This window comes from Fusarium graminearum, chromosome 3 (assembly GCF_000240135.3).
Source record: "Fusarium graminearum PH-1 chromosome 3, whole genome shotgun sequence".
NCBI classification, from domain to species: Eukaryota; Fungi; Ascomycota; class Sordariomycetes; order Hypocreales; family Nectriaceae; genus Fusarium; species Fusarium graminearum.
This window is the reverse complement of record NC_026476.1, coordinates 772,199-788,006: the sequence shown is the minus strand read 5'-3', so window position 1 is coordinate 788,006 and position 15,808 is coordinate 772,199. Positions and strand designations below refer to the sequence as shown.

Sequence of the window (15,808 nt, the reverse complement as noted above, 5' to 3'; positions counted from 1 at the left end):
TCACGACCTTCCGACCCTTCATTTGTTCCCCATGTTTCAGTGGCATGTTCCTCATTTCCGGTGTTAGCTCCCGTGCCGCAAGCCAAGAGGTTTGGGACACACCCAATGCACCAACGCCTGGAAGGCAACATGACTCAGGGAACTCGCCTCGAGCATAGATGTAGATAAGAAGGAGAAGACAGAGGACCGAAAGGCACACAACATATTTATGCGATGATGAAGTCGATTGGTACTCCACGAAAGACCCAAAGATCAACATCACGTCCTGGGGCCCATAGATGCCATTGCATATACTTGTCTGTTCGGTAATATCTCTACTACCCACCGAGGTAGTAGACCTGCCTGTTGCACCAACAAGGTGCCTGCTCCTGCGATGAGAAGGACCGCCAACGTGCGACGTAGAATGGAAGAGATGGAAGTCTAGCTGAAATGTTGTGAGAACAACACCAACGGCGTGGACCAAGTTCTAGGAGAATCATTCGGACAATTATTGTTTTATGTGTCTTCGAACACACTGAAATCCAAGGAATAACCATGTCTATTGTCCCAGACGCTTGTGCATAGGGGTTTGGACGTCCCTAACAAAGAGGATCATGAACACGTCTATGGATCAGACATAATATGATATCGTGGTATCAAGCCATCAGAGTTGTAACTTATATTTATTTATTTGATTGGTTGTGCATAGACAGACAATCAGGAGATTCAGAGTTGGCCATTTAGCAATCATATTAATCACACCCTGAAGAAAACCCTCTCCATATGATACATGCATAAGTTTGAACAATTGAATGCTGTTGGACATTACAAGGGCTGAGTATAGCATAGCACGGCATTAAGTTGGACTAGATCCTAGGACGACAGACACGCTACATACTGCATAATGGAGGGCTCCTTCCTTCAAATGACCAGACTTGGTAAACACGGCAAGAGGCAGCCACGCATGGTCGCTTGGAATCAAGTTGGGGAAGGTAAGGTCTGTGGTTGCGCTATTGCGCTCTTTCTCCGTGATTTCGTGCCCCGCGACTTTCCTTTGTTACTTTCTCGCCAGGCAGGTCATCAATTCTAGACCTTTGTTTTGCACGAAAAATCCGTCTTTCAAGCCACGAAAACCTCACTGAAAGAGAATAAATTCTGTCATTTAGTTTACGCCAGTGATGGGATCATTGGTTGTTTCGAGGCCCTCGACGACTGTTATCTAATCAGCTATCAAATCAGACCGATAGTAGCTTTGTCAACGTTCCACAACCCAACGAAGATCGGACCGGCTGCAAACACGGTGCAAGAACCGGAACCCAGTAGCTTTGTGAAGCTCGAATGGCCTGCTGCCTTGCAATCGTGGCCCTTCTTCACGCTCATTTATTGCGTTGTTCGTGATGCTGACAGGCCGTTTTAGCACGAAACGTCCGTTGCCGACAGCCCACTCGACACCATTCATACCAAGTGTGACCGTTAGGAAATCACAATTCACGACGCCACGAGATATATTAAAGAGCTGCCAAATTCTTGGAAGGAAACCAGATACTTGAGCCTGCCAAACAGGAGGTTCTGACTACTTGGCGGTAAGCCCGCCATCCGTGCTTTGGTACGATCTGGAACGACTAACAGTTTATAGAGGCATAGAAACAAGCCGTACAGTCGAGCTTGCCGACAAGCGTCTAAACAGCAAGTAAAAACTCGACCGAAACTTTGCTTCTATTCGCGTTCGGCATATGAGGAAGATCTGCTTAATCGACAATCATATCAAGGATCCTCTTAAGAGGCCCCAAAATTCAAGAAGCGTATTTACAAAAGCTAATCACAATCTCGAGACAGACTTGAGACAAAAACATAACCCATTGAACACACCATTGACAAGAATCGTGATGAGGTCAGCCCTGACGAATAAGTCCTCGAGGTCCTGTTTGAGCACAGTGATATCAGGAACTTCCCTTGACGAGGGTTTACAAAGATGAGTACAAGGATTCGAAGTAAAGGTCGACACATGCAACAATGGAGCCACATTTCCGATAATGTCATGTTTGCACCCAAGGATTAGCGAAAGACTTGCATGTGCTAGCCACGGCTACCCAAGCATTGTTTGAATGGAACCACGTCTCCTTTGGGCCAACATATTCGCCATCCCACAGGGCCGGTTTGATTTCAGCCATAACATGCCCCACGTCATGCAAGACAGGCTGACCTGGCTATGAAAAATGTTGAGAAGGTGAGAGAACTTCAAACAGAAGAGGATAACTAGATTGTATCTGGTTGACGCAAAGGTGGTCGTAGGTTTCCCGGTAGTCATCCGTCCACCTTGTCCAGACAACGCACTGAGGTTCCCAACCGCTCCAGAATGCTGATATTTTTGGTCAATTGCGATGGGCCTGGTTTCGGATTTAGGAGTGCCGACCAGTGCGTAGAGAATCATTGAGATCGCGCCACGGACAATGCCCTATGCTACCTGATCACTTCACAACACTTGACTCATTTTGACGTATCTACTACTCAACAACTTTCTACCACATCTGTCTAAACTCATGCATATCCAGAAATTAACTCCATCACATCAATGGCAATTGAACATCTGCGACTGCCGAGCGATGATCTTCCGAGCGGACCACCGGGAAAGTGGAGGGCAACCCGACAACACCATGTTGATATTGATCACTAATATGCTGAATCAGGCAAGGTCTACCCAGCCACAAACTTGTTCAACCTTTTTGGTTGGCCTGGATAAGACGATGAAGATTCAGATTGAGGGGAAACCCAACATGGGGTAATCCGGGGTAGCGTGGAGGAGATAAGGGATGTCACCCTCTACCCGAGTATTTATTCCACAATATCCTGTGATGCAAAATGTTTGATTCAATACCCCTAACTGCAGACTTCGATCATGGTTTCTCTCAAAACAGCTTTTGATCTGTCTTTGGAGGAGGTCGATGCTGCGGCACCTCCTGGAACGATCCAGATCCATCGTGAGTCTACAATTGCATTGAAGAATTGTTCTAACATCCAACAGGAGAACACGAAGATAATGGCCACATTTCAAGCCCGACCGATGACCCTCGAGACCCTCTCAACTTTCCAACATGGAACAAGATCGCTGCTTTGTTGGTCGCCTCGCTATATGCATTCGTCGCTAACTACACTTCTGGTGTTATTGCACCCGCGTTCCAGCTATGGCCCATGATATTTCCTAAGGACCCAAGAAGTCTTTCTGAGCTTTCAACATTGATGGCTGTATGTACCCTTGAGCTCTTTTAAATTGTCACTAAGAAGGTACAGATCAATGTTCTTTTCCTTGGCGCAGGGAACATTTGGTGGGTGCCATTGTCGAATTGGATGGGTCGTCGACCTGTTCTCATCATCGCCACGCTTCTTCTCACCTTTAGTACACTTTGGTGTGGACTCGCGACTTCTTACAATTCTTTACTTGCTGCCAGAGCCTTTCAAGGTATGGGCGGCGCAGCGGCAGATTCAGTTGCTCCCGCGTTGGTTGGAGACATGTTTCCTGTCCACCAACGTGGACGTGCTATGGTTTGTACCTAAGTATCGAAGTCCCGTAAAATGTATACTGACCTGTGCAGGCCGTCTATACCATCATGTTGGTTGTTGGACCACTCGCAGGTGGCATCTCTGGAGGCTACATCGCGTTTCAGCAGGGCTGGAAGATGATCTTTTGGATTGGCCTGGCATTGTCTGCAGCCTGTGTCGTCGGTGTCATCTTTTTCGTCCCCGAGACTCTGTACACCAGAAATGCACCTATCGAGGGCGTGACCCATTCAGAGTCTGAAAAGCAAGCTCAGTTTGGAAACAATGAGCATGTCGAGGACAAGCAGGTCACCGTCAGCGAGCAACAAACCACAAAGCCATTCACCTACATCCAGTCCCTGGGCTTCATCAAGCCTCGTGGAAGTCTTCTCAAGCAATTCATCCAGCCCTGGCGAACGCTTGCTCTGCCAGGTACTTGGGTAGTCATGCTTCACTATGCTGGTCTGGTCGGAGGCATCGTGTCTATCTCGACCATCGGGCCCCAATTAGTGGCGAGCCCACCTTATCTCTGGAAAGCAAATGCAGGCCTGATCAACATTGGTGCTCTCATTGGTGGTATCATCGGATACATCTATACCTACATGCTCGCTGATGGTCAACTGGTCAAGAAAGCGAGTAAGAAGCGTCATGGTGTTGCCGAAGCCGAAGATCGTCTGCCCACTCTATTCTTCCCGCTGTTTGTAGCGACAGCTGGATTCCTCGTTTTTGGATTCTGCGCTCAACATCCGGGAGGCAATATGTGGGTTGGATTGCAGTTTGGATATGGAATGTTGACGTTTGGCCTGATGCAAGTTCCCTCTGTCGGGTTCAACTATGTAAGTGGCCTCATTCCATTGATGATGTGTTCTAACATTTCCAGCTCATCGACTCGTACCACTCTTTGGCCGCAGATTGTTTTACAATGGTCACTATCCTCCGTGCCATCATCGCGTTTGCCTGGACATTTTTCGTGGCTGATTGGATTCACCAAAAAGGCCCTGCTGAGCCATTTGGAATTTTTGGACTTTTGATGGGAATCTTTTCCTTGTTGACCGTTCCGCTTTGGTTGTTTGGAAAGCGAATGAGGATTGCGACAGCGGAAAGGGTCCTTCGTTGGCAGGGATTTTAGGGAACCACTTGGCGATGATCCTTGTTGGTTGAGCCTCATGCCGGTACCTGACGGTGAAGGACAGATTTGCCCCTCGGTAACATCTGACGTTCTATCATATGGGAATATTTATTTCGTTTATATCTACGTTGTATTCATGTGGCACATTCTATGGTTGTCTCTTGTCTTCTGTTGATCTTGACCCACCAACCTGACAATCCCTCAAGCACAACCCCTCAAGCACGAGCCAAGAAATCTAGACTCTATCTCTCACCGGAAGAGATCATCTCAGCAATGCAACGATAGGCATAACATCAGCTTACGAAGGCGGTATCACGAAACAGCAAGTGCTTCCCCTCTTTCGTCTCCTCAAATGCCAAGCCCATAATAAAAAGAGGCGCCAAGGATTTGTTGGCCATTGGATGCTATCCCCGACCGCCAAGACTTCTCTCACCGCACAGCCGCTCTCATGTAAGACGACAGTATTGTTTTGTTTCAAGACCAAACCGCATAACGAATGTCTGTCTTGTCTTTATCACTAGAGGCCTCCTGATATGCGGTCGTCCCGAGACAAACATACGCAGGAACCAGTAGAACAAATACCGTCGTATTATGTATAAAAGGCGGGTCATCCATGTGAAGCAGGCGGGGATGTTTTCAGGGGTCCATGTCATGTAAGAGAGTGGGCTTTCTGATGCACTGCATTCGTGGCATCTTTTTCAACGCTCCTGCGCGGTTGACTCGGTCTTGTCATTTCTTGGCTCTTGTGGAGGAAGGCATGACTGAGGCCTCGTGAATCACTGCCCCTCAGCAATATATATAGACCTTAACCATCGGCCTCTGATCCTGATTTTCTCTCCATCAACACTTCTCTCTACCAACACAAACCTACATCCTCAACATTCAAAATGGGTAACTTCCACGAGAGCTCCAACAACATCTGGCTCGAGGACGGCCACATCCTCCACGCCGAGTGCGGCAACGGCGAGGGCGACTATGTCGAGTCAACTCTTGACCTTGACTACTATATCGGTAACGACGATGGCTCTTTCTCATGGGGAGGCGAGAGTAAGAAATCAATACACCTTTGTAAATCAACAATATACTGACTTCACCCAGACTTCTCTGGCTCTGCTTCCAACATCACCCTCGACATCGAAGGCGATGATAACATTCCCGTTCTCCGCGCCGAGTTGAACCCCATGGATGGTGATCCCGTCGAGGCCAATGTCAACCTTTCCGAGCGCATCGGCAACGACTGTGGCACTCTTATCTTCCGTAAGATTCCATAAGCAACCTCTGGCAACTTTTTACTAATTGAGTCTAGTCGCTTAAACTGGATAGAGAACAGCACATGTGATGAGAAGAGAGGTAGCATCAAACAATAAACAAAGTTAAACATTTCAAATTGAACTTCCATGTGAATATTGTGTGTCATTAAAGAGTGAGATTTTAATCAATTCATGGTACGAAAGCATGCTGTACATGGCTCGATTCTCGAATTATTATGCATCCTGTCTGACTGAGACATGCATCTTACACCGGGTATCAAGTGTCCATCTTTCTTTTTGCAGAATTCTCCAACTCCCCCATCAGCTGCACCAACTTCTCCGTAAGATGCGGTGTCGGCAACCCCGCAAAGTTCCTCCTAACAACCCCCATCACAGCCTCCATGACTTTGTCGGGTTGACTCAACGACACGCTCATCATAATTTCTCCTTGACCTTGGATCTCTGAATGCCATCTAATACACGGCCGGCCCTGTCCGAAACCCTTAAATCGTTGTAGTGCGATACTATCAGGGTCGTCAAGATACACGTTCTGGCTCAGCGTGCGGGATTGGTCGGACAAGAGGCCGTAGACCCAAAAGGCCAGACTGGCGTGGTAGAGGATTATCGCCATTGGTCCGCGCATGGAGCCTCTGGGGGAGTCTTTGGCGATTTGCACAATTTGAGCGGCATGGTAGATTGTGTGGCGAGCAGCTTCACTTTTGGCCCAGTCTCGAACCATTGGGTATACCGCGCGGGCGCGTTCTGTACCTTCCATGCCTGCGAATATTTGGATATCTTCGAATGGCATTTGGAGATGCAATAGTGCGAGCTCAAGACGCATCTTGATCTCGGGGTCTGCGGCGGCATCGGCTGACAAGCTCAATTTCAAATGGCCAAGCAGCTTGAGTAACTCGTCTTTGCGCATCTCTGTCACCAGAGTATTCCACCGACGTGGTTTCGACCGTTGTAGGGAAGCGATCTGGAGATATTCCCAACACATGGTCCAAGTACACGAAAGGACGGCTAGTATCGCGGCGTACGCATCTACCGAGCCAGCATAGTTGTTCAAAACGTCAGGGTCATCAATGACATCAGCGACGTAAAGTGGTTCGCTGTCCACGCGCGAAACCATCAGCGAACTCCACTGCTCTGGAGATGAAGCCGTCCATAATTCTGCATTTCCTGGCAAGGGCAGTAAAACCTCGGCGTATGAAACTAACGGGCCGACCATCAGTGCCGTGGAAGAGTTTGCGTCGTGGGAGAGCATTCGTAGGGCAAGGCGTTTGAATGATTCGTGCTCTATCCATTCCAGCCAATCTTGACGCGAAGCACGGGATGTGACTTTGTGATCCGAGTATGCAGACCTTTTGAATTTTCCGTCGCGGCGCATCATGGTCAACACGGGATTGAAGAAGCTTTCTGCGATTTCGACCTTTCTCGGCAAGCCACTCCAGATGCCCATTTCCAGGATGATGAGAAAGGCTTGGGTGAGTTGGAGGTCTCGAACGAGCGTGTTGTCGCGTTCCCACTGTATATGTTAGTGGATATTAACCTATTGGGCGAGGAAACTTACATGTTTGGCTACAGCAACACGCAGACATTCTTGTATGGCATATCCAAGCTTTGTCAGTGCTGGATCTGAAGTCAAGACTGCACCACAGGCAGCCATGGCAGCAACCAGCTCAGGCCTCTTCTCATTGGGATTGAAAGAAGCGGCATGAATAAAGGATGTAGCATGTGTGACTGACGAGGTCAAGTAAAACTGAAGGAGGGTATCCAACAACTCAGCAGAGGGAAACGAAGCAACTGCTTTGGATAGATGATCCGACCGACAACTGCTCACAACCATCATCAAGATCCTGTCTCTTGCAGGCCCCTCCAGCTTGGCACAAGTGACCCGCGTGTTCAAATCCAAAGCGACGCCGGACTCGGGAGAAGGATAAGCAGAGTCGGTAGCAGGAAGGGAAAGGTTGTGTTCTTCAGCACCCGCGTGATCCTTGGCGTTGGGTCTAAACTTCCAGTGCGAATTCTGGAAGGCTTCTGTACACATGGCAGCTGGCTCGCCGGGGTCGGTATGTGATGAAGCGCGCGGTGTCTGAGCTCCTCGTGGTGTTGGTTGGATACTCCGTATCTCAAAGGGTATGGTCGTGTTATAAGAATCGAGGAATCGTAGGTCAATGTCGTCGAGTTCATTGTAGGAAAACATCTCAACATCGTTGGTGTTGGTGGCCCAGCCGCCAGAAAGCAGATTGAGGTCGGGGAACTGGAAGGATAGAGGGTCTGTCGCTGGATTCAAGGATGGATCTGTACGGTCAGCGTTGAAATGAATATGGTACGCTGGACCTACCAAGATTCTGGAAAAGGCTTTGCGTCGTTTGAGGCGTCAGGATATCCAAAGACGGTTGACCCATCACTGACGACCCAGACGTCGAACCAATGCTGGTTTGATCTGTAAAGGCGGCTATTGAAGACCCATTGTCTTGCGAGAACATAGACTCATCCTGCCGATCCTCAGGCGAGGCATAGTCTGCGTCCATCTCCATTGGCTCATTCCACTTGCACTCAATGCCCTTCTCTTGGCACCTCCGGCAAGGCTTCTCATCACTACAACGCAAATGGTTCGACGAACACGCTTTGCAAGCCTTGCCTACCCTTCCTGGCATGAATCGGGGTTGATCAGACACAGAACCTTCCCCAGCTTGGGAGCCGTGGCCAGAGACATGTCTCTTGAGGAGATCCCTTGACAAAATTAGTCAGTGTCACACAAAACACAGTATACTAACGGTCTGGTGAAGGCTTTTGGACAAACGTGGCACTTGTAAGGTTTGGTCTGTGTATCTATGATGCGTCAACGTTGACTCTCAACTCCCGACAACAAACTTACGAGAGCGCACGTGACGCGCTAGATGATCAAGACGCTTGTAATTCTTCTTGCATGAACCACATTGGAACATGCCCGGTTGAGTCGTTGTCGACATTGTTAGTTTGGTCAAGTGGAGAGACGATGCGATGATTCGGGACGTGGAGGAAGGAGGGAAAATGCATGGAAAGTCGCGTTTTTCCCCTCGGGTCGGATATATCGTGAGATCCGGGGTAAGAGCAAAGGGACCTGGACCCTGGCGAATGCGGGGGTGGCAGGACGCTGAGGGGAAGGTACGTCCAGACGGCAGTTGCCGCAATCGAGCATGCGGCAACTCGGCTCCTCCACATCCCGATACCTGTCATATTTCCCATCAACACAGGCAGCCACACTTGACATTTGATTGATATAGATACCGAATCTGAAAATGGGTATGTTGATTAATTCTCGATCAATCACAAGCTAACATGATGAAAGCGAATCTAGCACCAGTTCACTTCTTCTCCCATGGATCAACCATGATGCTGGGGGAAGAATCCGAGTCAGCCGACTACTGGAAAAAGGCCGGCGACCAAGCTCTCGCAAACAAGATCAAAGGAGTGATCATGATGGTATGTTACAAATTTGTCGTGTATTCAAATCACTGACAGTTATAGGGCGCCCATTGGGACGCGGTAGGAGATCGCATGGAGGTCGCCATGAATCCCAAGCCAGGCAAATCCCCTGTCGCATACGTTCACCCATCAAAATACGTCGATTACGAACTTGTCCCCGATTTACCTACCGGCGAAAAGTGCATTTCGCTGCTCAAGAACGCCGGGTTCAACGTCTCAGCCAACCCAAACTTTGAATGGATCCACGACACATACCTCATCCTCATTCGCATGTTTCCCAACGGCTGCCCTCCGACAACCCTCATCTCTATGAACGCCCGGTTCGACCCACACTACCATATGCGCGTCGGCGCCACCCTCCGCTCGCTCAGAAAAGAAGGTTACCTTATAATCGGCTCTGGCGGCGCAGTGCATAACCTGTACCGCAACATTTGGGCGCCCATTGTCTACTACTCGGACAATTTTGCGCAAGAGAAGCCACCAGAGTCGTGGGCGCTGGAGTTCCGACAGGCCGTGGAGGATGTGATCAAGAACAACAGTGGACCAAGGTTGAGGAGGGCGATGACGAGGTTGATGAAACACCCTTGCTACAGAGATGCACATGCTACGGATGACCATTTCATGTCGGCTATGTTTGTGGCGGGGGCGGCGGGTGACGAGGAGGATGATGGTGTGTATGGTGAGCTCAAGGCTGAGGATTGGGAGTTGACCAACATGTGTAACAGTCAGTTTACTTTTGGGACGTGGCCCAGGACACTTGGAGTGGCTGCTTAGTAGTTTCATAATGATTGACACCGGTGGATTTAGAGCCTGAAACCGATCTATTGTATAAGAGAATGTATCAAACCAACAGGCTCTAATAACCGAACTTAATTTGACAGTAATGACACGTGGATCGAACCCGTACAACTAGTGTCTGCTGTTGGAGTCAAGGGTTCATGCGTGTCTAAGATGTTACTATTGTTCTTGTCATGATATATTAACTTACACCACCTCTGGCTGAGGGAAACATCCTCCATCATGTTCTCATTTAACGTGTCTGCAAGACTCGCAGTTTTGTTCGCCTCGAAGGGCATCAGGCTTGAAGCCTTTGCAATGACTTAACAAAGCTTAACAATTTCGGATAGCCCATGACATGGCAACGGTTCCAAGAAATGCAGTGTTTCATCGTACGCTCGCATACTTGAGGTCTCGCTTACAAGACTCACAAACTGAGACAAATCGCCTCCATCTCGACGTTGTCGTCATCAGTATCCAAAGACGCCATGGGCAACACTTGTAAGAAGTGGGTTGGCATTTGCTCAAAGAACCGGGGTAAAGTAACATGGAGGCTCTGTTACAGGGACATGGGTAGAGCATTGATCCGATTACTACAACGCCAGCATCCTCGCAGTCGTCTTGCATATATCTAGCCATAAAATAAACATTTTTTGTAATTTTGTCACTGATGCCGTCCGATGATGTTTAGTACTACTATACCAACAACCGATCGTCTGAATAGATTGATCCCATTCCTCGTATTTTAGTCACTTCTCCCACATCGTTTGACTTGCAGACTTCATTCCTCTGCTACCACACTTTGTTGCTTAGTACTAATCGAGTTTTCTAGGTAAGCTTTCAATGTGAGGGACATCATTCCTAGACTAGAGACATGCGGACTATCAGATGACAAACGGCAAATTGAATGAGATATCAAGTGATTTTACCAGAATATGCCCAAATAGATGGAGGTGATATGACTATTGGAACACTTCAAAAATGTGAACAAGGCAAAGTACTTTGTACGTAAAATATGTATTGAGAATATTATCTGAGACATTATTAAGATCCCTCACTTCCACCCAACTTGTTGCCTAGCTCCCCTTTTGGTCTATCAATTTAGCTGGAGATCTATTGTCTTGTTAGTAGTGATTAAATAAAGTCATTAACAATTACTCACCTCAATGATGGCAGGGCCGGCGGCGACAGTGTCGTCAGAGACAGCAGTGTTGCAGCTGGTAAGGACAACATAAGTCTGACCAGCAAAGCCCTCGGGAATCTCAACAGTGAAACCACCATCAACAGGCATGGCCTCAACAAAGGTAGGACCAGTGACGGCAATAAAGGCAGCGTACACCTTTTGTCCCTTGGCAGCCTCGACAGTATAGCCAGGGGTCATGAGAGTGACGGTGGAGCCAGTGACAACAGCCTCCTTGGAAGCCTCAGCCATCAAAGCGGGGAAAGCCTTGACAGGAAGAGCAGGGTTGGACTTGGGGCAGTCGGTAATAAAGCCCGAAGCCAGGGAGTAGACCTCGTTGTAAGTCAAGGGGGCGTCAAAGGCCTGGGGGAAGGGGACCTGCTTGAGGCCAGCGCGGATGTAAGAAGAGTGGCGCGCCTCGACAGTGAGGATGGAACCAGCTGCGGTGAGGTATGTCTTGCTCATGATGTCGGCAGCAGCACCGAGGTAAGCCGAGACACCGACGCCCTCAAGAACAGAGGCAGTGGCAAGGAAAGACTTGACATCAGTGACGCCGAAGGAGTAAGAGCACTTTTCCACGGGAGTGACACCGGCAGCTGTAGAAGTCAGTATCGAAACAATGTCAGTGTAGAACAAACATACCCTTAAGACCCTTGGTGAGAAAGTCAACGTGAGCGGACTCATCTGAAGAAACCTTCTTGATGTTGCCGTAAAAGGTAGAGTCGTAACCAGCATCGGCAAAGTCCTTCTCGGTAAAGTTGGAGAGACCCTGGAGGTAGAACTGGTTCTCGAGATGCTCAAGAGTAAGAGCGTAGTTGAGAATGACACCGTCGTTGATGGCATCAGCACGCTTCTGAATGGCAGGAGCAGCGGCAACAAGGCTAGCAGCGGCGAGAGTGAGGGATGTAGAGAAGTACATATTGATTATGTGAGTGATTAGATATTAAGAGATGTGAGAGAGTGTGTGTTGAGATTGTGATGGTGAGTTGTGTTTGTGACAGACAAGCCATCATATTATATCTTGACCACGTTTTAGTCTCTTTCTTTCCATCAGCAATACAACTGATCTCAATGATTCAACTTACACACCTTTCACTCGGCATCTTCCATATCCGTTCTGATCTGACTGACAGCGTGTAATCTCCCTGAACCCTTACTAAACTTGCCGGCTGAGTCTAGATCACAGCCCTAAGAAACCCCTCTTGAACAAAACACCAAGTCAATTGCCGAACAATAACGTCATTCATCTTCCCAAAACTGCTTGTCTTCCCAAATTAGGTCTGTGCAGAATGATGATCAGGGCGCCTTTCACGGAAGGCGTCTTGCCGGCTGTTTTAGCGTTGTCCATGATTTGTCTTTCTCCGAATCTCATGGTGGGTCTGTTTGGTGTCGGCATGTTTCGTTTCCGTGGGCTAACATGAATGGAGGCTTAGATCGACAGTTAGTGTCTGTTTGTGAGACATATCTCGGAATTATGACTATCCGATCGAATATAGGCTGAGATAATTAAGATTGCTCATGTCGATCTGGGGTAGGCTACTGTCTAAAGCATCGTGTCTTGGTTTGGGCTTCAATGGAATTGAGGAGATTGATCAACCTAGTGATTTACTAACAATGCCGAAACCCTTCGGATGCTGTGTGCTCCGTGATCTAGGGGAATAGGAATGTTTTAATTGTAAGTTATTGCGATTGTGAGACTGTGATTTGTACTTCTTAATTACTGCATTTCCTCATCTCATTGTTTCAAAGCTTCACAAACATATTCACTCGCTATCACTCATTACGTTACAATACCCTCAGCAAACATGAAGTTTGTCGTTGTTGCCAGCCTTGCCTGTAAGAACACAAACTCACAGAATTCGAATATTAACTAACATCTCATAGTCCTTTCGGGTGCCTACGCCGAGTCTACCATCACTTGCAGTGGATGTCCCTCGGCCGTCACAACCCCCGATATCGTCACACGATCTGCCCTTCCTACTGTATCCTGCACCGACAAGCCCCTCAAGATTGTCACTGATACCAAGGGTACTTCGTCTGGCATGGCAGCCCCTACTGGATCCGACTCTGGATCTGGACCTATGCCCACACCTACTCAAGTTCCTGTGTCTGGTGCCAGTGTTAACAAGATGGGAGGCGCTGGAATGGCCGTGGCTGCTGCTGTTGCGGCAGTCTATCTCCTTTAGAGCGTTGAAGAATAGAGGAGACGCGTGGAAGTTAATGTTCTAGAGAAGTGGAGGAAATGTAGAAACTCTAATTTAATTTTGATATCCTCTTTTATTGAATGTCGCCATAACACCTCTGGTGATCTAGTTGGGAATCACAGGGAGAGTGATGTAGTTCTGTTGTCGTGGGCCAAAGTGGATATGGTTGTGTCCCTGGAAAATCTCGGGAGATCTAAAACGTTAGCATGCGTATGAAAATGTAGAGGACAAACATACCTGTCGACAGCATCATTATGCTGGAAAATGCCGGATCCCTGAGTATCACCAGACGCAACTTCAAACACCAACTTGCCACCCTTGTCAACCACCACGTTCGTAGGCCAAACCTCGACATCCACAGCATACACCTCACCCTGTATCACAGGAAGAACATCCTTGCTGGTGTAGTTGCGGTGGGGAAGCCACTCGCGATTCTTGGGGTGTTCTTGGTCCACTTTGCGGAGAGACACGCGTAGCCAACCCTTTGTTACGGGAACGGGATCACCTGCTGTGCCAGTGTAATATACTTCCTGACCTGAGGGATCGATGTGTCGGAGTGTCACAAAGAGATCAATGTCGCTGGGTGTGGGACCTGATGGGTCGGGGGAAACAGAAACGTTGAGATGGGCAACGACATGTCCTGTGATTTCCGTCTCTGCTTCAAATGCTGGTGTAGAGAATTGCAGCACTTCGGGCTTCTCTAGAGTACCCAAAGCCTTGTATGAAATCTTCTTGCGGTCGGTCTTGGGCTCACCCCAGCTGAGTCCTTGCTCTGGGGTAAGGAAGAGCTTTTTGTATTGTGTCCGTGCAATAGGCCACTCAGACTCCTCTCGACGAGGATAGACTTTCTCCTTTTCCGCATCGTTGAAGCCGACATTGCCTTTGCGCAGGACGAGACTGACAGGCGAAACCTTGCCCTCTTCCGACCAACCAACGCGGTCTTCGCCCTTGAGGAAAGCATCGAGGAAACTTCGCTGGATCTCTACCTCCTCTTCATAGTAAAAGGGGAGGTCATGGCGGCCGGTGATAAGACGGAGATACTTGAACTTGGATCCAGCATGGATGTAGCCTTCAATGTTGCCTCGCAGATGGAGAAGTATACCACCCCAGTTGCCAACCGACAGCAGGGGAACTTCGATATCACCCATGTCGTATTCCTTGGACGCGTAGTAAGTATCGTCGCGGAATCGATTGACCTGGTTGTCGATGGTCTGATCTTGTCTGTTGGCTTCAAGCTCATCGTCGGGCAAATCACCCTCGATAGTGTCTGGGCCCCAATTCCTTGCGCTTCGGCCTGGTCGTCCATACTGATTCGTAATGACTTGTCGATTCCACCAAAACTTGATAAATGCGTTTGACAGAATACCACCGTGGCGACATCGGTCCCTGTAATAATCCGACATGCCCTCCCAGGGCACAATAGCGCTCAGGCCCTTTGGTTTTCTTGCCGCGACGCGCCACTGACTACCCGCGTAGTAGCTGATGCCGAGAAGACCAACTTTGCCGGATGACCAGGGTTGTTCAGCGGCCCACTCAACGACATCAAAGAAAGCTTCGCTTGTGCCGCGAGACATGGTGTCCAGTTTGCCACTAGATTGGCCAAGGCCTCGCTCGTCCGCACGGACAATAGCATAGCCGTTCTTTGTCCAAAAAGCGGGATCTGGAGTTTCCCATGCTGAGTGTTCGGACTTGTGCTGAGGATTCACCTCGCTGAAGGATTTGGGATGGAAGCTGAGATGTTAGCGGAATTCACGATAGGGTAGATAGACTCACTCTTCATATGAAATGTCCTTTCCATAAGGTCCATATGTGACGAGAACAGGAACCTTATCAACACCCTTAGGACGATAGACGTTCAAACGAACAAGTCCATCACCAGCCTTGAGGGCAACAGTAGCATTCTGTTCAAAGATGTAAGGGAATGATTTCTCGTCCACTGTGTGGAGGTCCTCTTTGATTTGGTTGGGCATTTTGATGATGGTGAAGTTTGCCGGTATGAAAAGACATTATTGCGGCATTGATATCCATATTTGACCTGATTCCCAGTGGATATCTTCTCCTCAATTGCACCATTTCGATATCCCCGAATTCGGTTGATTGTTGGAGGTGGAGGGTTCCGATCCTGGTTCGGTTACGTGGGGCCGAGACCCGACGGTCGGAATAATTGGGGAAATATTGTCCGATACAAACAGCAGGTGCGACGGTGCGTACAGTGGACGAGGTTATTAAGGAAAGAGTCCAAATGTTCTTGCCAAGTTTGTTTCGACGGTATCTGCCTGTT

At 48.6% G+C, this 15,808-nt stretch overlaps 7 protein-coding genes across 7 annotated transcripts; 4 read left to right on the top strand and 3 right to left on the bottom strand.

The window, feature by feature from the left end:
• Positions 1–2,875: 2,875 nt before the first annotated feature.
• Positions 2,876–4,642, top strand: FGSG_04976 (uncharacterized protein; the record flags this gene model as incomplete). Its single annotated transcript, XM_011325149.1, has 5 exons — positions 2,876–2,957; positions 3,002–3,222; positions 3,268–3,519; positions 3,570–4,349; positions 4,394–4,642. 5 exons carry the CDS (start codon positions 2,876–2,878, stop codon positions 4,640–4,642), a joined length of 1,584 nt encoding a protein of 527 aa, XP_011323451.1.
• Positions 4,643–5,481: 839 nt separating this feature from the next.
• FGSG_04975 (uncharacterized protein) lies at positions 5,482–6,027 on the top strand. Its single transcript, XM_011325148.1, has 3 exons — positions 5,482–5,689; positions 5,741–5,899; positions 5,949–6,027. The coding sequence occupies exons 1-3, from the start codon at positions 5,530–5,532 to the stop codon at positions 5,954–5,956; spliced, it is 327 nt and encodes a 108-aa protein (XP_011323450.1). The 5' UTR covers positions 5,482–5,529; the 3' UTR covers positions 5,957–6,027.
• Positions 6,028–6,169: 142 nt separating this feature from the next.
• Positions 6,170–8,867, bottom strand: FGSG_04974 (uncharacterized protein; the record flags this gene model as incomplete). Its single annotated transcript, XM_011325147.1, has 5 exons — positions 8,777–8,867; positions 8,676–8,730; positions 8,453–8,631; positions 7,466–8,196; positions 6,170–7,420 (listed from the first exon to the last, which is right to left on the bottom strand). Exons 1-5 carry the CDS (start codon positions 8,844–8,846, stop codon positions 6,170–6,172), a joined length of 2,286 nt encoding a protein of 761 aa, XP_011323449.1. The 5' UTR covers positions 8,847–8,867.
• Positions 8,868–9,219: 352 nt separating this feature from the next.
• On the top strand, positions 9,220–10,140 carry FGSG_04973 (uncharacterized protein; the record flags this gene model as incomplete). The annotated part of the gene is made up of 2 exons (XM_011325146.1): positions 9,220–9,363; positions 9,409–10,140. The coding sequence occupies 2 exons, from the start codon at positions 9,220–9,222 to the stop codon at positions 10,138–10,140; spliced, it is 876 nt and encodes a 291-aa protein (XP_011323448.1).
• A 1,104-nt stretch (positions 10,141–11,244) lies between these two features.
• FGSG_04972 (uncharacterized protein) lies at positions 11,245–12,242 on the bottom strand (the record flags this gene model as incomplete). The annotated part of the gene is made up of 3 exons (XM_011325145.1): positions 11,245–11,256; positions 11,306–11,919; positions 11,966–12,242. 3 exons carry the CDS (start codon positions 12,240–12,242, stop codon positions 11,245–11,247), a joined length of 903 nt encoding a protein of 300 aa, XP_011323447.1.
• Positions 12,243–13,128: 886 nt separating this feature from the next.
• FGSG_04971 (uncharacterized protein) lies at positions 13,129–13,509 on the top strand (the record flags this gene model as incomplete). The annotated part of the gene is made up of 2 exons (XM_011325144.1): positions 13,129–13,159; positions 13,208–13,509. The coding sequence occupies 2 exons, from the start codon at positions 13,129–13,131 to the stop codon at positions 13,507–13,509; spliced, it is 333 nt and encodes a 110-aa protein (XP_011323446.1).
• A 123-nt stretch (positions 13,510–13,632) lies between these two features.
• Positions 13,633–15,497, bottom strand: FGSG_04970 (uncharacterized protein; the record flags this gene model as incomplete). The annotated part of the gene is made up of 3 exons (XM_011325143.1): positions 13,633–13,720; positions 13,765–15,258; positions 15,301–15,497. 3 exons carry the CDS (start codon positions 15,495–15,497, stop codon positions 13,633–13,635), a joined length of 1,779 nt encoding a protein of 592 aa, XP_011323445.1.
• Between the last annotated feature and the right edge of the window lie 311 nt (positions 15,498–15,808).

Bases quoted from the DNA above. Each gene is read 5' to 3' on its own strand.
- FGSG_04975 (XM_011325148.1), top strand. From the start codon at position 5,530: ATGGGTAACTTCCACGAGAGCTCCAACAACATCTGGCTCGAGGACGGC. The intron at 5,690-5,740 runs GTAAGAAATCAA...GACTTCACCCAG, and splicing joins TTTCTCATGGGGAGGCGAGA to ACTTCTCTGGCTCTGCTTCC.